This window comes from Anolis carolinensis, chromosome 5 (assembly GCF_035594765.1).
Source record: "Anolis carolinensis isolate JA03-04 chromosome 5, rAnoCar3.1.pri, whole genome shotgun sequence".
NCBI classification, from domain to species: Eukaryota; Metazoa; Chordata; class Lepidosauria; order Squamata; family Dactyloidae; genus Anolis; species Anolis carolinensis.
This window is the reverse complement of record NC_085845.1, coordinates 66,979,764-66,994,484: the sequence shown is the minus strand read 5'-3', so window position 1 is coordinate 66,994,484 and position 14,721 is coordinate 66,979,764. Positions and strand designations below refer to the sequence as shown.

General features: G+C 39.1%; 1 protein-coding gene and 1 pseudogene across 3 annotated transcripts in view; both read right to left on the bottom strand.

Moving 5' to 3' along the window:
• The window catches only part of snx25 (sorting nexin 25), a 70,557-nt gene that overhangs the window by 22,193 nt on the left and 33,643 nt on the right, over window positions 1-14,721 (bottom strand). For all 3 annotated transcript variants that reach the window (XR_010006419.1, XM_062981415.1, XM_008111812.2), the window contains exons 7-10: window positions 13,121-13,311; window positions 4,078-4,209; window positions 2,242-2,517; window positions 1,018-1,173 (exon numbers count right to left, since the gene is read on the bottom strand). Coding sequence is in view for 2 of the 3 variants with exons in the window: in XM_062981415.1 (XP_062837485.1) it covers window positions 1,018-1,173; window positions 2,242-2,517; window positions 4,078-4,209; window positions 13,121-13,311 (755 nt within the window). In the remaining variant the exon portion in view is untranslated. The remainder of the gene's footprint in view (window positions 1-1,017; window positions 1,174-2,241; window positions 2,518-4,077; window positions 4,210-13,120; window positions 13,312-14,721) is intronic.
• LOC134299788 (5S ribosomal RNA) lies at window positions 4,310-4,428 on the bottom strand (annotated as a pseudogene).

The window sequence follows — 14,721 nt, the reverse complement described above, 5'->3', positions numbered from 1 at the left end:
AAATAAAGGTAAGTCGGCACCTTCCTGGTAAGAGTGTCAGTACTGATTTCCAAAATGAGAGATCATAAAGCTATACCGCATATAACAATACATATCCTACAGGTCCTTATAGTCAGCAGTACTGGCAAATGCCATTGCCCATAATAGGTAAAGGTAAAGGTTTTCCCCTGACGTTAAGTCCAGTCGTGACCGACTCTGGGGGTTGGTGCTCATCTCCATTTCTAGGCTGAAGAGCCGGCGTTGTCCGTAGTCACCTCCAAGGTCATGTGGCCGGCATGACTTCATGGAGTGCTGTTACATTCCCGCCGGAGCGGTACCTATTGATCCACTCACACTGGCATGTTTTCGAACTGCTAGGTTGGCAGGAGCTGGGACTAACAGTGAGCGCTCATTCCGTTCCCAGGATTTGAACCTGAGACCTTTCGGTCTGCAAGTTCAGCAGCTCAGTGCTTTAACACACTGCGCCACCACCAGGGGCCCTGTTGCCCATAATAGCAAGCTGTTAATAGAGAAAAGAGCCACAGCTCTACAGCAGAGCATAAGCTTTGAAGGCATCCCTGGCATCTGCAGTTAAAAAATTTCGGGGTTGAGAAACCTCTCAACCAGAGTCTGAGAACCACTTCTAGTCAGAACTGACAGTCCTGGGTTGCAGGCATTCTTTGCCAAATTCAGTATCAGACAGCTGTTTAAGTTTATAAATTGATCTTCACATGTAGTTATGAGAACCAAGTAGCAGAATGGACTATTAAACATGGTAACATTTTGCTGTTTTAACAAACAGAAGCACTGCTCCAAACTGACAAACCCCACAGGAGAAGGCTGCAAAGAAGCATGGATTCTTCCACAACATGTTTCAGGATTTATTTTCAAAAGCATTTATATACAATTGGTAGCCAATGAGAAAAAAAATGGCAACATCACAATTCATGTTGGAAGTGAAAGCAGAGTTTCATGACTACTGAAAAATCCAATATCTTGACATCATACATACAAATAACAAAGCTACCAATAACCTACCTTTTTGTCAGGTTTTGGTGAACTACAAAGAGAATTTAGAGCTTGTCTCTTATATTCAAGTTTGTCATTTAATTGGCGTAGCTTATTTACAGCATAACTGGCCTGTTCATTAATTCCTGAGCTTCCTTCATCAAGAGCTTCTTCACAAACTTGGTTCTAGGAGAGATGAGATTGATTAAAAGGGGTACATACAATTAAAAACTGTTTAAGAGCTACTTAAAAAAAGGAAAAAGAAGAATATGGTGCAGTTTATTAGAAATATAGGGTGTAGGGTTCAAATCCCTCACCAGTCATGAAGCTCAGAAGTTGACCTTAGGCCAGTCACTAAGTCAAAATCCAACTTACCATGATCACAAGATTATGGCAAGCTAAAATGTTACACTAAACTCTTTGGAGGAAGTGCAATAAAAATAAAGAGACTAACCAATCACAAGATTTTCTAAAGATGTTTCTACATGTCTTGAAAATGAGCTAATAATTCAAAACTGTATTTGTAAGTCATTTTTGATAAATATTTTTGGCTCGGTCCGTTTGATTTGTGCTTCTTTAAACTAAAGAATTTCCACTAATAACACTGTGCAACACGATTTTTGTTCCTTGGTTATAAATGTCATTTCCTAATTGGTTCTACCATAAAAACATGGAAAAATTATTAATCTATTTTTTTAAAAAAATTGCGGGATATTTTCCAGCACATATTGTTATAGTTTTTCAATGAATATCTCATTGAGTCTCAACAAATTTGACATAGTTTGTGGCAGCCACAAAACAAAGTGTCTGGAGTGTAAGAACTACGTTCAAAGTAAATACCACACAATTAAACAGAAATAACACTTTCAAACCAGGAACAGATTTCTTTCTCCATATTTTGTTACATAGTGTAATTGAAAAACATTTATGTTCAAATTTAGTTTCAATATGAAACTGAAACGTTTTACAATACATTCAAGCCACTAAACCACAAGGTTTAGAAAGGGCAAAGTTTTTAGGAAACCAAACATCCCCAGAAATGCTGGATCTATATGAAACGTTAGCGTGAGCTCATGTTTTGTGTTTCAAAACGTATAAAATATCCTACATGCACATGGGAACCTGTGCATATATAAAAATAGAATGTAACAATGATCGTGATAAAACTACACTGGACATAAAAAACATTTAACCAGCAAACAAATTAGGATTGTCCTCCACTGATAAACGCAGCACATTTTTGGCATAACTCACCACTTCATCTTTGTCATCTGATGCCATCTGTACCAAACTCCGTTCTTCTTCCTTTTTGATCAATCTCTCATATAAATCACTGACAATGAATGATGGGTAATACCTGTCCTTCAGTGTTTCATAAACATCAGTCTGAATTTTGTAAAACACTTCAACGCCTTTGTTGCCCACAAGGCTTTGCTGTATGTCTTTGTACAGTGATTTTTCCACGGGGATTTCTCTACTGTCCACAAAAAAATCCTGATAGATTTGACTTACTAGTTGAGGTATTTCAGCCTAAGAAAAAAAGAAAGAATTGGGGTAGGTGAGGGCGAAAAGAGAGTGAGAAAAACCCAACATAGTGAGGAATGATGCAGTGAATATTTTTTAAAGTTTTCCTGATTCAAATTTCTGAAGAAAGAACAAGCCTCAATTTTGGGTATCAATGAAATGTGAATTCAATGTAGTGTCACAGAAAAGAGTCCTGGAAAGAAGGAACTCCCCATTCTCACTCACCCAAGGAGCTTCACTGAATGACAAATTGTCCTTCTCAGCAGAGCCTATCTTATAGACCAATCCCAACCATTTTCTTCGACCAGGGACCACTTGACCAGGAACCACTCTCCAACATTAGTACCAAAGGAGTTACGAATCAGTTTTTGGTCAACTTTAGATTTGGTTAAGTTATTTGGTGTGATGATTCAGAAAATTACATTGGATAGACCACATCAGCTCTAGTTTCTGATACAGAACATATGCCATCCAGTGGTTGCCATCTGCTCGCCCACAGAATACCATATTTAATAATCTAGAACTGATGTGGTCTATCCAATTCAATTTTCTGAATCAGCACCCCAAATATCCCCAGGAACAGACCTAAAAACAAAGACACCAAGAAAAAAAATTAGGTTGGGCTGTGTTATTATCCGTAGTAGTAATGGCAAGGCCACAGACTGTATTTTAGTTCTTGCAGACCACTGATGGTCCACAGACCATAAGGTGGGAGCCACTGTTCTAGAAGCTTAAGAAGAAGGGGATAGGAAGACAGAACCTTGTATGTCAACTCAAGCCCTTTGGAGCAAGGGTGGAATACAATTTAACAAATAACATAAAATCACAATCCAAAGTAGAATTTATCTGTTGTATTATTTATAGGCAGAATGTAAAAGGGATATTTGATATCAGAAAGTATCCATAAGACAAGTCACCAAGCACCAGTCTGCACACACACACACACACACAAAACCCAACCCTAAATATGAGTTGCTAGCATATATTTTTTTAAAAAGCAGATTCCACATCAATAATCCTTCTGAAGGGTTCAATACATATTGTGCGTTCACTGCAAAGTGAACTGGAAAGGAAAGTATTAGAGTAAATATATGACAAAGAACAAGGGAAACCTTACAATACACACTGCAGTCCTCCCCAGGGGACTTTATTTCTAGTTTAACATTAAACTGAAGCCAAGAACAAAAGATGTTTCCAGCCAGAAAAAAAACCCTACTGATTGGGCTTCACTTTAAAATGACTTTTCTATGTAGAAACATTGGAACATGTATAACAATAATGTAATATAATTGCTGGTATTTTTAAAATTCCACTTTCACAGAAGAGAGAATAGATTTTGAAATCTGCGCCCTTTATCATCATGTCAAGATAACTGACTGGACTAATAAAATATCTTTTGGTAAAATTTTGTAATACAGCCAGATAAAAACAGTAACATTGTAATAAGGAATTATATTGATGCAACAGTAATTTATAAACAAGCTCCTACGTATAGGAGAGGGAGGGAGAGGGTGAAAGAGAGATCTTTCCAACTGTAAGATCGGATATAATTTTGTCTGTTTGTACCTTGTTTGCGTTCTTCAAGTATTCTACAGACTCCCAGTAGCTGATCAGAACCCTTTTATCCATTCGTTCCATGTATATTCGGAAGTGCTGCCTGTAGGATGGGTTGCACAAAATATCCTCAAACTGAAGAATCTGGAGAGAGATTGAATGAACATTACATTGTATCTTTTAAAAATGTAGGCTGCTGATTAATTACCTTACTAAGCACAATAAGGTGAGAATACATATTTATCCCCTACAGCACGTGGCATTCCCAAGCAGTCTCCCATCCAAGTACTAACCAGGCCCCAACCTGCTTAGCTTCTGAGATCAGATGAGATTGGGTGTGTTCAGGGTAATATGGCCATAGGATGTGAGGGCGATCTGGTTGCAACATCTGTCACCTCAATGATTGCCAGAGCTGATTCAGCTGATCTGGCTGGCTAGGCGAGTGTCCCCTCCCACCCTCACCACTTCATGTATGTCTCTCCCGAAGCTGCGCGCTTGGTGGAAGAGGATGACATCCCAAATATCGAAGAAGTGTACCTACATAACCAATCTTGTTTGTAACTTGGGGACTGCTTGTACATATGTATATTCATTCACTATGTTCTCAAATATTCTTCTACTAATAGAAAATGTAACTGAGATAGGACACAGTCTTACATGTTTCCAATAAAGATATTCAGCATCCTGAAGATCCCTAGATTCATATAAAAGCATACTGTAGTTCTTGAAACAAATCAGAGATGGTCACAAGGACCTCCCTCCCGAAGTATAAGCAAGAATTTATGTGCACCTGTGACCACAACACTACACAAGAGTCCAAAGTATAAACAAACAATTTATTGTAAAAACACATAAAATATATGAAAGAACAGGAATAAGGAAATAAGATGTATAATCCAAAAAAAGGTTAGCAATAGATAACCAGGCAGTAATCTAAATGTATCATGTAAATCCCGAGATAACATAGTCCAGGAATAGCCAGAAAGTCACAAGCACAGCGTAAGTCCACAAGCAAAAGTATTATTTGCAAAACTTGAGCAAGAATATAAAAACTAGAACATAGAAAACTTCCAGGATACTTAAATCCAAAACCAAGGCTTGACTTGAAACAAGAACCAGGGAACTCAGGCCTGGCTTCTCTACGTTGCCTGAACTAGCTCTTAGGTAAACAACTTGCCAATTAATAGACACCGATTAAGTCATTTCTTTTCCCACAAATCTTCTCCTCCACTTTCACACGTAAGCGCTCTGACCGAAATTGCCTATTTTCTGTTGTAATCTGTAAACGAAGACATTTGTTGACCTCCGTAGCTCCAGGTGTTTTTTTCCTGGGAACCTTCTGTATCACTTAGCTCTTCGCCCGACTTCTTATCTAATGTTGCAGTTTCTGGCTTCTCTAACTGACCTTGAGGCCCTGCACTTTCTGAGTCAGCTTTTTCCCAGCGAGAACCATCATTTCTCTGACTTGAACCTTTCTCACTTTTGCCCCAGAAAATCTCACAGGAAATCCCAAAATTCTCTCTAAATCATCTGTGAACCCATCAGCCTCAGGCTATACTACAACACCCCTGTCCATCTTTCAGCAGCATTGAGTTAAATGCTGCTTTTGACTTTTGTTCCCAATTCAGTAAAAAGTAGTCAGTAGTACAAAGGAGCTGCATTCAGGCAGTAGGGAGATAACCCAGCAGCTGACACATGGGTTTTTAGGTAGGAGCCAAAGACTATTAATGTGAAGTAAAGCATTCACAAAAGCCAGCTATTCTGTGCATTTATATAAGTTTGACCATCTAATATAGAATTCTCAAGCTTCTTACGTTCCCTTCAATTACAGAAATTATTCTATGTACAGATTAAGCAGGTGGGGATACAGACCCCTTAAAAAGAGCTTTCTCACAATCCTTGTTTCCACAACAAGCCAAAATTTTCAAAATCCTTATCACAGGGACAGAAAGTGAAGTAAAATCTTCAGAACAGGAGCACAGACAGCAAAACAAAACACCACATGGGTGGCTTTTTTTGTGTGTGTCAGGAGCGACTTGAGAAACTGCAAGCCGCTTCTGGTATGAGAGAATTGCCCATCTGCAAGGATGTTGCCCAGGGGATGCCCGGATGTTTTAACATCCTGTGGGAGGCTTCTCTCATGTCATCATCATCATCATCAATTACTTATTAATCGCCGTCCATCCAAGATGCTCTAGGCGATTTACAAGATAAAATTGTCCCTGCATGAGAAGCAGGAGCTGACAGAGGGAGCTCACCCCACTTCCCGTATTCAAATCGCCGACCTTTTGGTCAACAGTCCTGCTGGCAGAAAGGTTTAACCCACTGCACCACTGGGGGCTCCCACATGGGTGTTACTCTTTTTCTGTGCTATCCAAAGCGCCCCCCCCCCTCTCTCTCTCTATATATATATATATACATAGAGAGAGAGAGATGGCGGGAGTTACACTTTAAAATGTACCTTTTCTGACTTACAAACAAATTCAACTTAAGAACCTATCTTGTTCATAACTTGAGGCCTGCCTGTATATATATACATGGAATCTGATGTTGGGCACAGGTGAGCAAAAAGTGGTGGTGGGGTGAAGAACAGCATTTCTTGACAGACCAAGGAAGAAACAGTTTGTACCCAAAGTGGTACAAAAATTAACTCCTTTCAATTAACAATTATACTGTCAAGTAAACAATTAGATCTGCTATAAGCAGGGAGGAGATGCTGATATAATATGACTCAAATTAACACTGTGAAGATTCTGCTATGAGCATTACCTTATTATAAGGGAATAAATGACGGGAGGGGAACTGCAGAGGTATTAGTAATATGTATTTAAAGGAACCATGAGAGATGGGAGCTATTATCAGTGTGCATGAGTTCCCTTCTTTTCCAATTACTTTATTTGCATCTCCCCAAATACAGTATTCAAAAAGAGAGGAGCATATTTCAATGTATATGGGGAGGAGTATTCATGAAATGCATCTAGGTTTCACTTAAGAATGCATCAAGAAGAGCTCAAATTTCCTTTTAGGAAAAAACTTTTACTATTGAAAAAATGTAACATTGAGCAATATCTGAGATTAGAAAGGATGGGAGCTGTGTGCAGACAAAAGGTAAAGTTTCAATTACAGCACAGTTCCCGATTCTCTTCTCATTTTAATTCCATCTCTACAATTTTGCCCAATCTATCTGATATTCCCTTTTTTGTTCTTTATCTACAGCTCATCATTAAATCTGTTGGAGAAAGCAACTTTCTCAAGCCTCCTCTATTTGATCTTTGTCTGCTTTATGCTGTGTCGATTTATAGCCTGAAGTCAGTTGGGGCTTGAGTCAGCCTGAAATCAGTGTTGAGCCTTGAGCCTGTTAGAAGTTAGTTGAACCTAGAGCCTGTTAGAAGTGGCAGTGTTGAGCCTTGAGTCAGCTTGAGTAAAGAAATCTGTTAGAGTGCAGGTAGTGTAAGGAGCTAGAACTGTTGAGGCTTGTGCTTTCTTTGAAAGTAAACTCTTATTAAAGAGAGCTGTATAAAGCAATATAGTTTATGAAGAGACTGTTAAAGTTTATACATTTAAGATACAAACTCTCTAAAGTGTTTAACCTAACAAAGAAATGGGCCTGTATCTTTAAACAAACTTGTTATCTTTAAAAGAAGTTGGCTTGCATGTTTGTCTGTTGAAAGCATCTAATAGAAACAACGTATCTACGTGCCCAGCAATCATCTATTACCAAATAAACTCTGCCTTCCCATTAGGTTGTGATCCTAACGGGTCATAATCTATACCCCAGGTCTAATCCAGTCAATTCCCATTAAAATCACTGATAAAAGTTTTTGTAAACCTAATTCTTAAAAGCTGAGCTAATTATGTCAACCCTATAGATATCAGATTATCAATTATCAGGATTGCTGTTCTAATAAGGAAGGAAGTATAAAATTCCCTTTCTCCCAATAATTCTCTCCATGAACCGGCTTAAACAAAATAAGTTCAGCTACTATATATTTCATCCACTTGTTTAAATAGCTCAGCCCCACTGATCCTAATTAGATGCTTCTAAATCCCCAAAGGAAAAAGCTAAAACCAAGGGCATATAAGTAACAGCACAGACCAAAAAAAAAAAGGGGGGGGGGTTGAAATACTGTAATATCGAAGTAGAATATAGATTCCGTAATTTAACAGTTATCACTTCATTAGCTCAAAAGAGATCTATCTGTCTGTCTATTTTTAAATTTTCACTAGCATAGACACAAAACTATTAGCTATTTTATTACTTTTATTAGGTCAGCCTAGCTTAGCAATCCCCACCACATACATTGCAGAAATAGACCCCATACAAAACAGTATAATCTGCATCTAAGTAAATGTTTAGAATTGCAATAATCAAACCTAGATACATCCATAGAAAGATAGACAGATACACACACACATCAATATTTGCTAGATAGGCCTTTGAATACTCATTATGAAGTCCTTGAACAAAGTTGAAATGTTTGCAGGCCTCAGATACTTCAGTACCATTAATGTCCAGCATTAACCTAAAAGCAGACAGCTATGCTGGGACACGTGCGAGAATCCTGTCACGTGAATGTCTACCACTAGTGTACCAGAGAGAGGATCTAATTTTAGAGTTGGTATCCCTTTAAGCTTTTTAATGTCAAGCAGCTTCAGAATCAGAGAAGAATAGTGAACTGCACTTAGCTCGGCCACAATTTTTTCTCAATTTTCCTGTCACAGTGACTCACTCTTAATTATTTATTTCAAACATTTGTCTCTTCAACCTTTGGTATATGAATGAATACTTGATGTGATTTGCAATAGCAATTCCAGAATAATCAAACTTAATTGTTTTTCTAAACAAAAACAGCAGGGAAAGTGGTAGCAACAAAGATGGCAGCAATTTAACTTGCTACCAAACCAAACTGCAGCATCAAAATTTAACAAGAAACACCAAGTGCATGTCTAAGTACCAAAACAAAAATTTCTGAAATCGGAATGAATTGAGAACATAATGCAATAAAATAAGTATGTCTGACAGCTATTTCAACATGGATAAAATGCAGCCTGGAAACAGAAGGCAACCTGTCAACAGGTTAACAGAGCTAAGAAAAGCCAACCTCCCTCCCCCCCCCCCCCAAAAAAAAACTGCTAATGAGGCAGTAGAATTAAGTCTGAAATACAAATTCTTTATATCTTTGCACATTACTCCATTAACACACATCAAAAGTTCCAGACTTGAAATGGAAAAGAAAGGTATTTTAAGTACAAGTAATGAAAAATCTACATCTTAGGAGGTAGGCCTCTCACATACTTTAGTTGTGATTCCCCCAGGCAGGAAATAGGCAGTCTTTGAAATTGCAAGGCTATTCAAAAACTAATTAGGGTGGCCAATTGCAACATTCACACTTGCCTCCAACAGCCACAAGTTCTTGCTCCCACCCTGGACATGCCACAGTTATATCAACCCCTCTTGCCTGGTTGCCAACAAACCTCATAACCTCTGAGAATGCCTGCCATAGATATGGGCGAAACATCAGGAGGGAATGCTTCTGAAACATGGCCATACAGCCCGGAAAACTCACAGCAACTCAGTTTAGTTGATACTTGGCAGGCAAACCTCCAGTTATAAATCAATGTAGAAATTGGGTTGTTGTGTGTCTTTCGGGCTGTGTGGCCATGTTCCAGAAGCATTCAAAGGTACCTCACAACCTCTGAGGATGCCTGCCATAGATGTGGGCGAAACGTCAGGAGAGAATGCTTCTGGAACATGGCCACACAGCCCGAAAGACACACAACAACCCTGTGATCCTGGCCATGAGAGCCTTCGACAACACAATGTAGAAATTACCTGGTTCTGTCCTACTTAGCTCATATTCTGAAGCTATCTCATAGAAAAAACGTTATTTTTGTCTCTCCACAGGCAAACAGAATCTCCTTTTTCCTAAAGAAAACAATTGGTTTCCCAGCTTGGATTTCTCACAGCACTCTTGAGAATACAGAGAGAAGCCTATGCATAATCTCAGTAGAAGCACACTGCAGTTCTCATGCTGACAGAACAAAGCAGTCCATCCACCCAGATTAATTTTTGGTCCAAAGAGCTATATTGTTGTAACTTGGGGAACCTTAGATTGTGAGGAATTTTGACTTCTATCAGCGAATAGAAGTGTTTCAGCTTTACAGTTATTATGCATTCTTGGTACATTGATAAATTAACCATGCATGTTCAATAAGATGCTGTACAAATGGCTTATTTTCATGTTGGTAATCCCAGAATCTGGTCCAACGGAGAACATCTATTCCCTCAGGGATGTTACATTTGCCTACACGGAATGAAGAAACCTTAAGCACATAATTCTTCCAGGAGCAGAATGCAGTAGCTAAAGAACTGCACATTACATAATGCAAGCCGGTGCATTAAACTCTACTTAAAATGTAACCCCTCTGGTCACATTGTTATGAAAGAAAATACAATAGTCCTTCCCTTGTTTACCCAGAAATCACAAAGTTTACATCACCCTGATCTTTTTTGTGTTCCTGGTTCTAAGTTTGTAACTGTCTTATACTTTTTGAACAGATAGAATAAATAGCCACTGAAAGGCAAATTTCAGACAAATACAGCAATACCCAGGGGCTCATTCCATGACTGAATGCCCCTCTCCTACACCTTTTTTTGGATTTAGCTTGATTTTAACAACTTTGTTCCTCCTCCTGTTTCAGCGGAGAATAATAACATATTATTTTCTTGCTATTTTCAATTTTCCAGCTATTAGGATCAACTCTACTCCTGCAACACATACAGTTTTTTTTTTTTTTGGCTCACCACAGTCTTCCCAGTTAATTTTAAAAATTCAGGTTTTGTTTTCCTCTGCCTCAAAAAAAAAGTATTTTCTACAAATACTTCTCCCTAGAAATGCTGGAAATGAAGATGGTACCACCACAAACAAGACTATGTTTCTAATTTAGTATGTTCTTCAGAATTTTGGAAAATGCCTAGAAGCAGTTCTGTGCATCTCTAACATCATCATCATCATCATCCTCATCATTTAATTACTTATTAATCACTCTCCATCCAAAATGCTCTAGGCGATTTACAAGCTAAATTGTAAAGGATAAAAATATATACATACAAATATTGATAAAATTAACATAGATCAAAAGCTCTAGTAAAAAGCCAGGTCTTAAGTGCTAGGGTAAAAGGCCCTAAATCTCGCATGGCTCTCATATAGGGGCCGGGCTGTGGCGCAGCTGGCTAGTAACCAGCTGCTATAAATCACTACTGACCGAGAGGTCATGAGTTCGAAGCCCGGGTCGGGTTAAGCCTCCGACCATTAAAAAAAAAAAAATAGCCCCGGCTTGCTATTGACCTAGCAGCCCCGAAAGACAGTTGCATCTGTCAAGTAGGGAAAATTTAGGGACGCTTTATGCGGGAGGCTAATTTAACTAATCTACAACACCATAAAACTGCTCACGAGGAAAAGAAGAGGAAGAACAGCCACCAATGCACGGTGAAGCAACAGCTCCCCCTGTGGCCGGAATCGTGAAGCTGGAAAGATGTTTAAAAAAATGCCTCTGTGTCTGTCTAAAAAACTGAATGTTGTTTGTCTGTTGGCATTGAATGTTTGCCATATATGTGTTCATTGTAATCCGCCCTGAGTCCCCTTCGGGGTGAGAAGGGCGGAATATAAATACTGTAAATAAATAAATAAATGGCGGCAAGGCATTCCATAAGGCAGGGGCAGAAATAGAAAAAGCTCTGCATCTGGTCCTTTCCAAGTGCACTTCTCTAGGACCCGGTATATAAAGTAAGTCGCGTTAGGATGATCGTTGCGACCTCCGATGATGGGAGAAGGAGAGACGGTCCCTAAGGTACGATGGGCCCTGGCCGTAAAGAATTTTAAAGGTCAGAACTAGCATCTTATATAGACCACGGTAATCAGTTGGAAGCCAATGCAAATGCTGCAGCACTGGTGTTATATGGCATTTCATGGGTGTTCTTGTGAGTAGCCTGGCTGCCGCATTCTGAACAATACAGAACTTTCGGGTCGTAGACATTGGAAGGCCAACATACAGGGCGTTGCAACAGTCCAGCCGTGGCATGGATGACTGTTGCCAGAGCCTCATCAGATAGATTGCCACCCCATTGAAGGTGGGTAGCAAATGGGTCAGGCCAATCGAGCGGCCATGCCAGAGAATCTCAGTCTTCGCCAGGTTCACCTTCAGTCTACTAGCACGTAGCCAGTTCGACAGAGCCTCCAGACATAAGGTGAAATTGTCTGGTATTGACGTTGCTCCAGGCTCCAAGCGCAGAAGGAGTTTGGTGTCGTCTGCATATTGATAGCAATCTAGGCCAAAACTCCGAGCCAAACTAGCAAGTGGTCTAACGTAGATGTTGAAGAGAAGAGGGGAGAGAATTGCACCTTGGGGTACCCCACATAGGAGGAAAGATCTTTCAGAGACTTGATCCATATACTCCATGCACTGGCTCTGGTTTCGGAGAAATGAGTTGAACCAATTGAGGGCCTGACGGCGAACTCTGGATATGGCAAGCCGGTGAATCATAACAGTCAAAAAAGCAGAACAAATATAGTGACACAGAGAGAAAACCTTAACACTTGAGCTATCGTTTCCTCAGCCAGAGGCATTCTAGAAATATGTGTTCCCTGAACACAGGAAAGCAGTTTGCAGGTGTGCATAAGGTTATGTGTTTCAAGCGTGATAACAAAAGCTACCAACCCTTTAATGTGCCTGAATCAAAGGAGCAGCACAGGCACCTTTCAAAGTCTGAAGAGCATGTGTTTTATATAGAGCAGTCAATGCTGGAGAATCCTTCCATACTGCTGCCACTCCTACTATGAGCCTTAGCATCAAATTCATATCACCCAAACAGCCACAGATTTCCAGCCTTTTAGGACCCTGTAGGAAGAAAATATTCTATACTTCCCTAAGAGGAACATCAAAAAGGACTTTCAGGGCACAGCACGAGCACTGTGGTCCATATGTTTATGGCAGGAAAAGATTTTAAACGTCCAACTGTCTTTCCCTCCCTGATATGCACACAAGATACCCTTACCTTCTGGGTTTGAGGGCTGTCACTATCTTCAAATGTGCCATCTTCTGACTGGTCATAACTAGGACCTCCTAAAAGCCGTATTCGCTTTTCGCACTGCTTTTTCGCTACAGTTAGTTGATTAATATACCTCTTCATGTTTCTTGCTCTAAGATGGTCAGCTTTCATTGCAGCAGTCTCTTTGCCTTTACTTTCTATAACAAACAGTTTTAAAAGATTATTTTTTTTCAAAAAAGAGGAATAGTTAGTATTTCAACATATAATTTTTGAAACATTGTGGCCAAGATGGCAAAGGTTATTTATAACATAATTAATTTTGAATACTTGGTTTACTGAGCTGTCTGTCTCCAAACATATACCTATACTTGCCACAGTATGCAGAATTCTGGAACCTCTCACAGTACCAAATGTACGTTAAAAATGTGCTCTAAAGCTGCCCACCGCAAAGACCTGACAAGATACCAGTTGACACATTTCGTAAGATTAGATGATGCTGTACCCCGGTAATTCCAACAAACAGATCTGGGCTGGCTAAAATTTTGCCAGTCTCCATAAACTCATACTTTAAAAGTAAAGTAAATTAGATCAACACTCATTAATAATATAAATACTGTGCTTGAAAGTAGTCACTTACCTGTGGCAAGTAAAAACTAACTCTAGGCAGCCAGGAAATATAATTCCCAGAATGTGTTTCTTCCTTATTTTGGGGGCATAAACAGGTATCAGATGTGCAAATGATGTGTGATAAATAATAAAATTTCTGGGAATTGTGAATTTTAAAAGATCTGCATTAATGTATCAGTCTCAATCATATATATGTATGCGATATGATTAAGCATGTTTAAAAATAGACATCCTTAAACTAAGCCAACCTCATACATACCATATAGATATGTCTGCTGCAGTCTCTGAACTGTCAATATACAAAAGTGTTTCATTCTCAACAATCACTGTCTAGCTGGCATTTTAAAAAATTGTATGTATGGAAATTCTGAGGTGAAAATGAAGAGGCAACTTAGAGGGAGTGGAATATGTTTTTATCACCTTATAGACAGAATACTGAATTAAACAGTGAAGAATGTCCTCTGCAAATAAGCAACACTCATTGCAAAAGATGTCTCCATAGCAACCATTCAGAACTGCAGAGGGCACTTGCTGGAAGACCAATCAATTGTAAATACATTTTAAAAGTGTCTTAGAATAATATTCCAAGATCAGATGATTCATTGGCTGTCCAGAGTTATGGTCAGGTTTAATCTTATAGCATCAAACCAAACCACAGAGGTTACAGTCATCGACAATATCAATTTTACTAGATGACAGCTTGCCAACAGATCAGTTTTGCCAGATGAAAATATTCTTCAAACTAAAATTTCAGTTCAGTTTTAGCAGTTGAAATTTGGTTGCTGTATTTGGTGTGAAATCTGCTTTGCATATTAGTACAATAGTCAATACAACACCATAGCACTAGAGGAAAAAAAGGCCGCAACTTATTTCAGTTGCAGCTGTGTACATGGGTCTGGAACAAGGCATCAACCAACCTGCATGTTGACCAATGCACCGCACTCTGGCACAGATGCTAGATACTGTAGGGATGGCAGCAG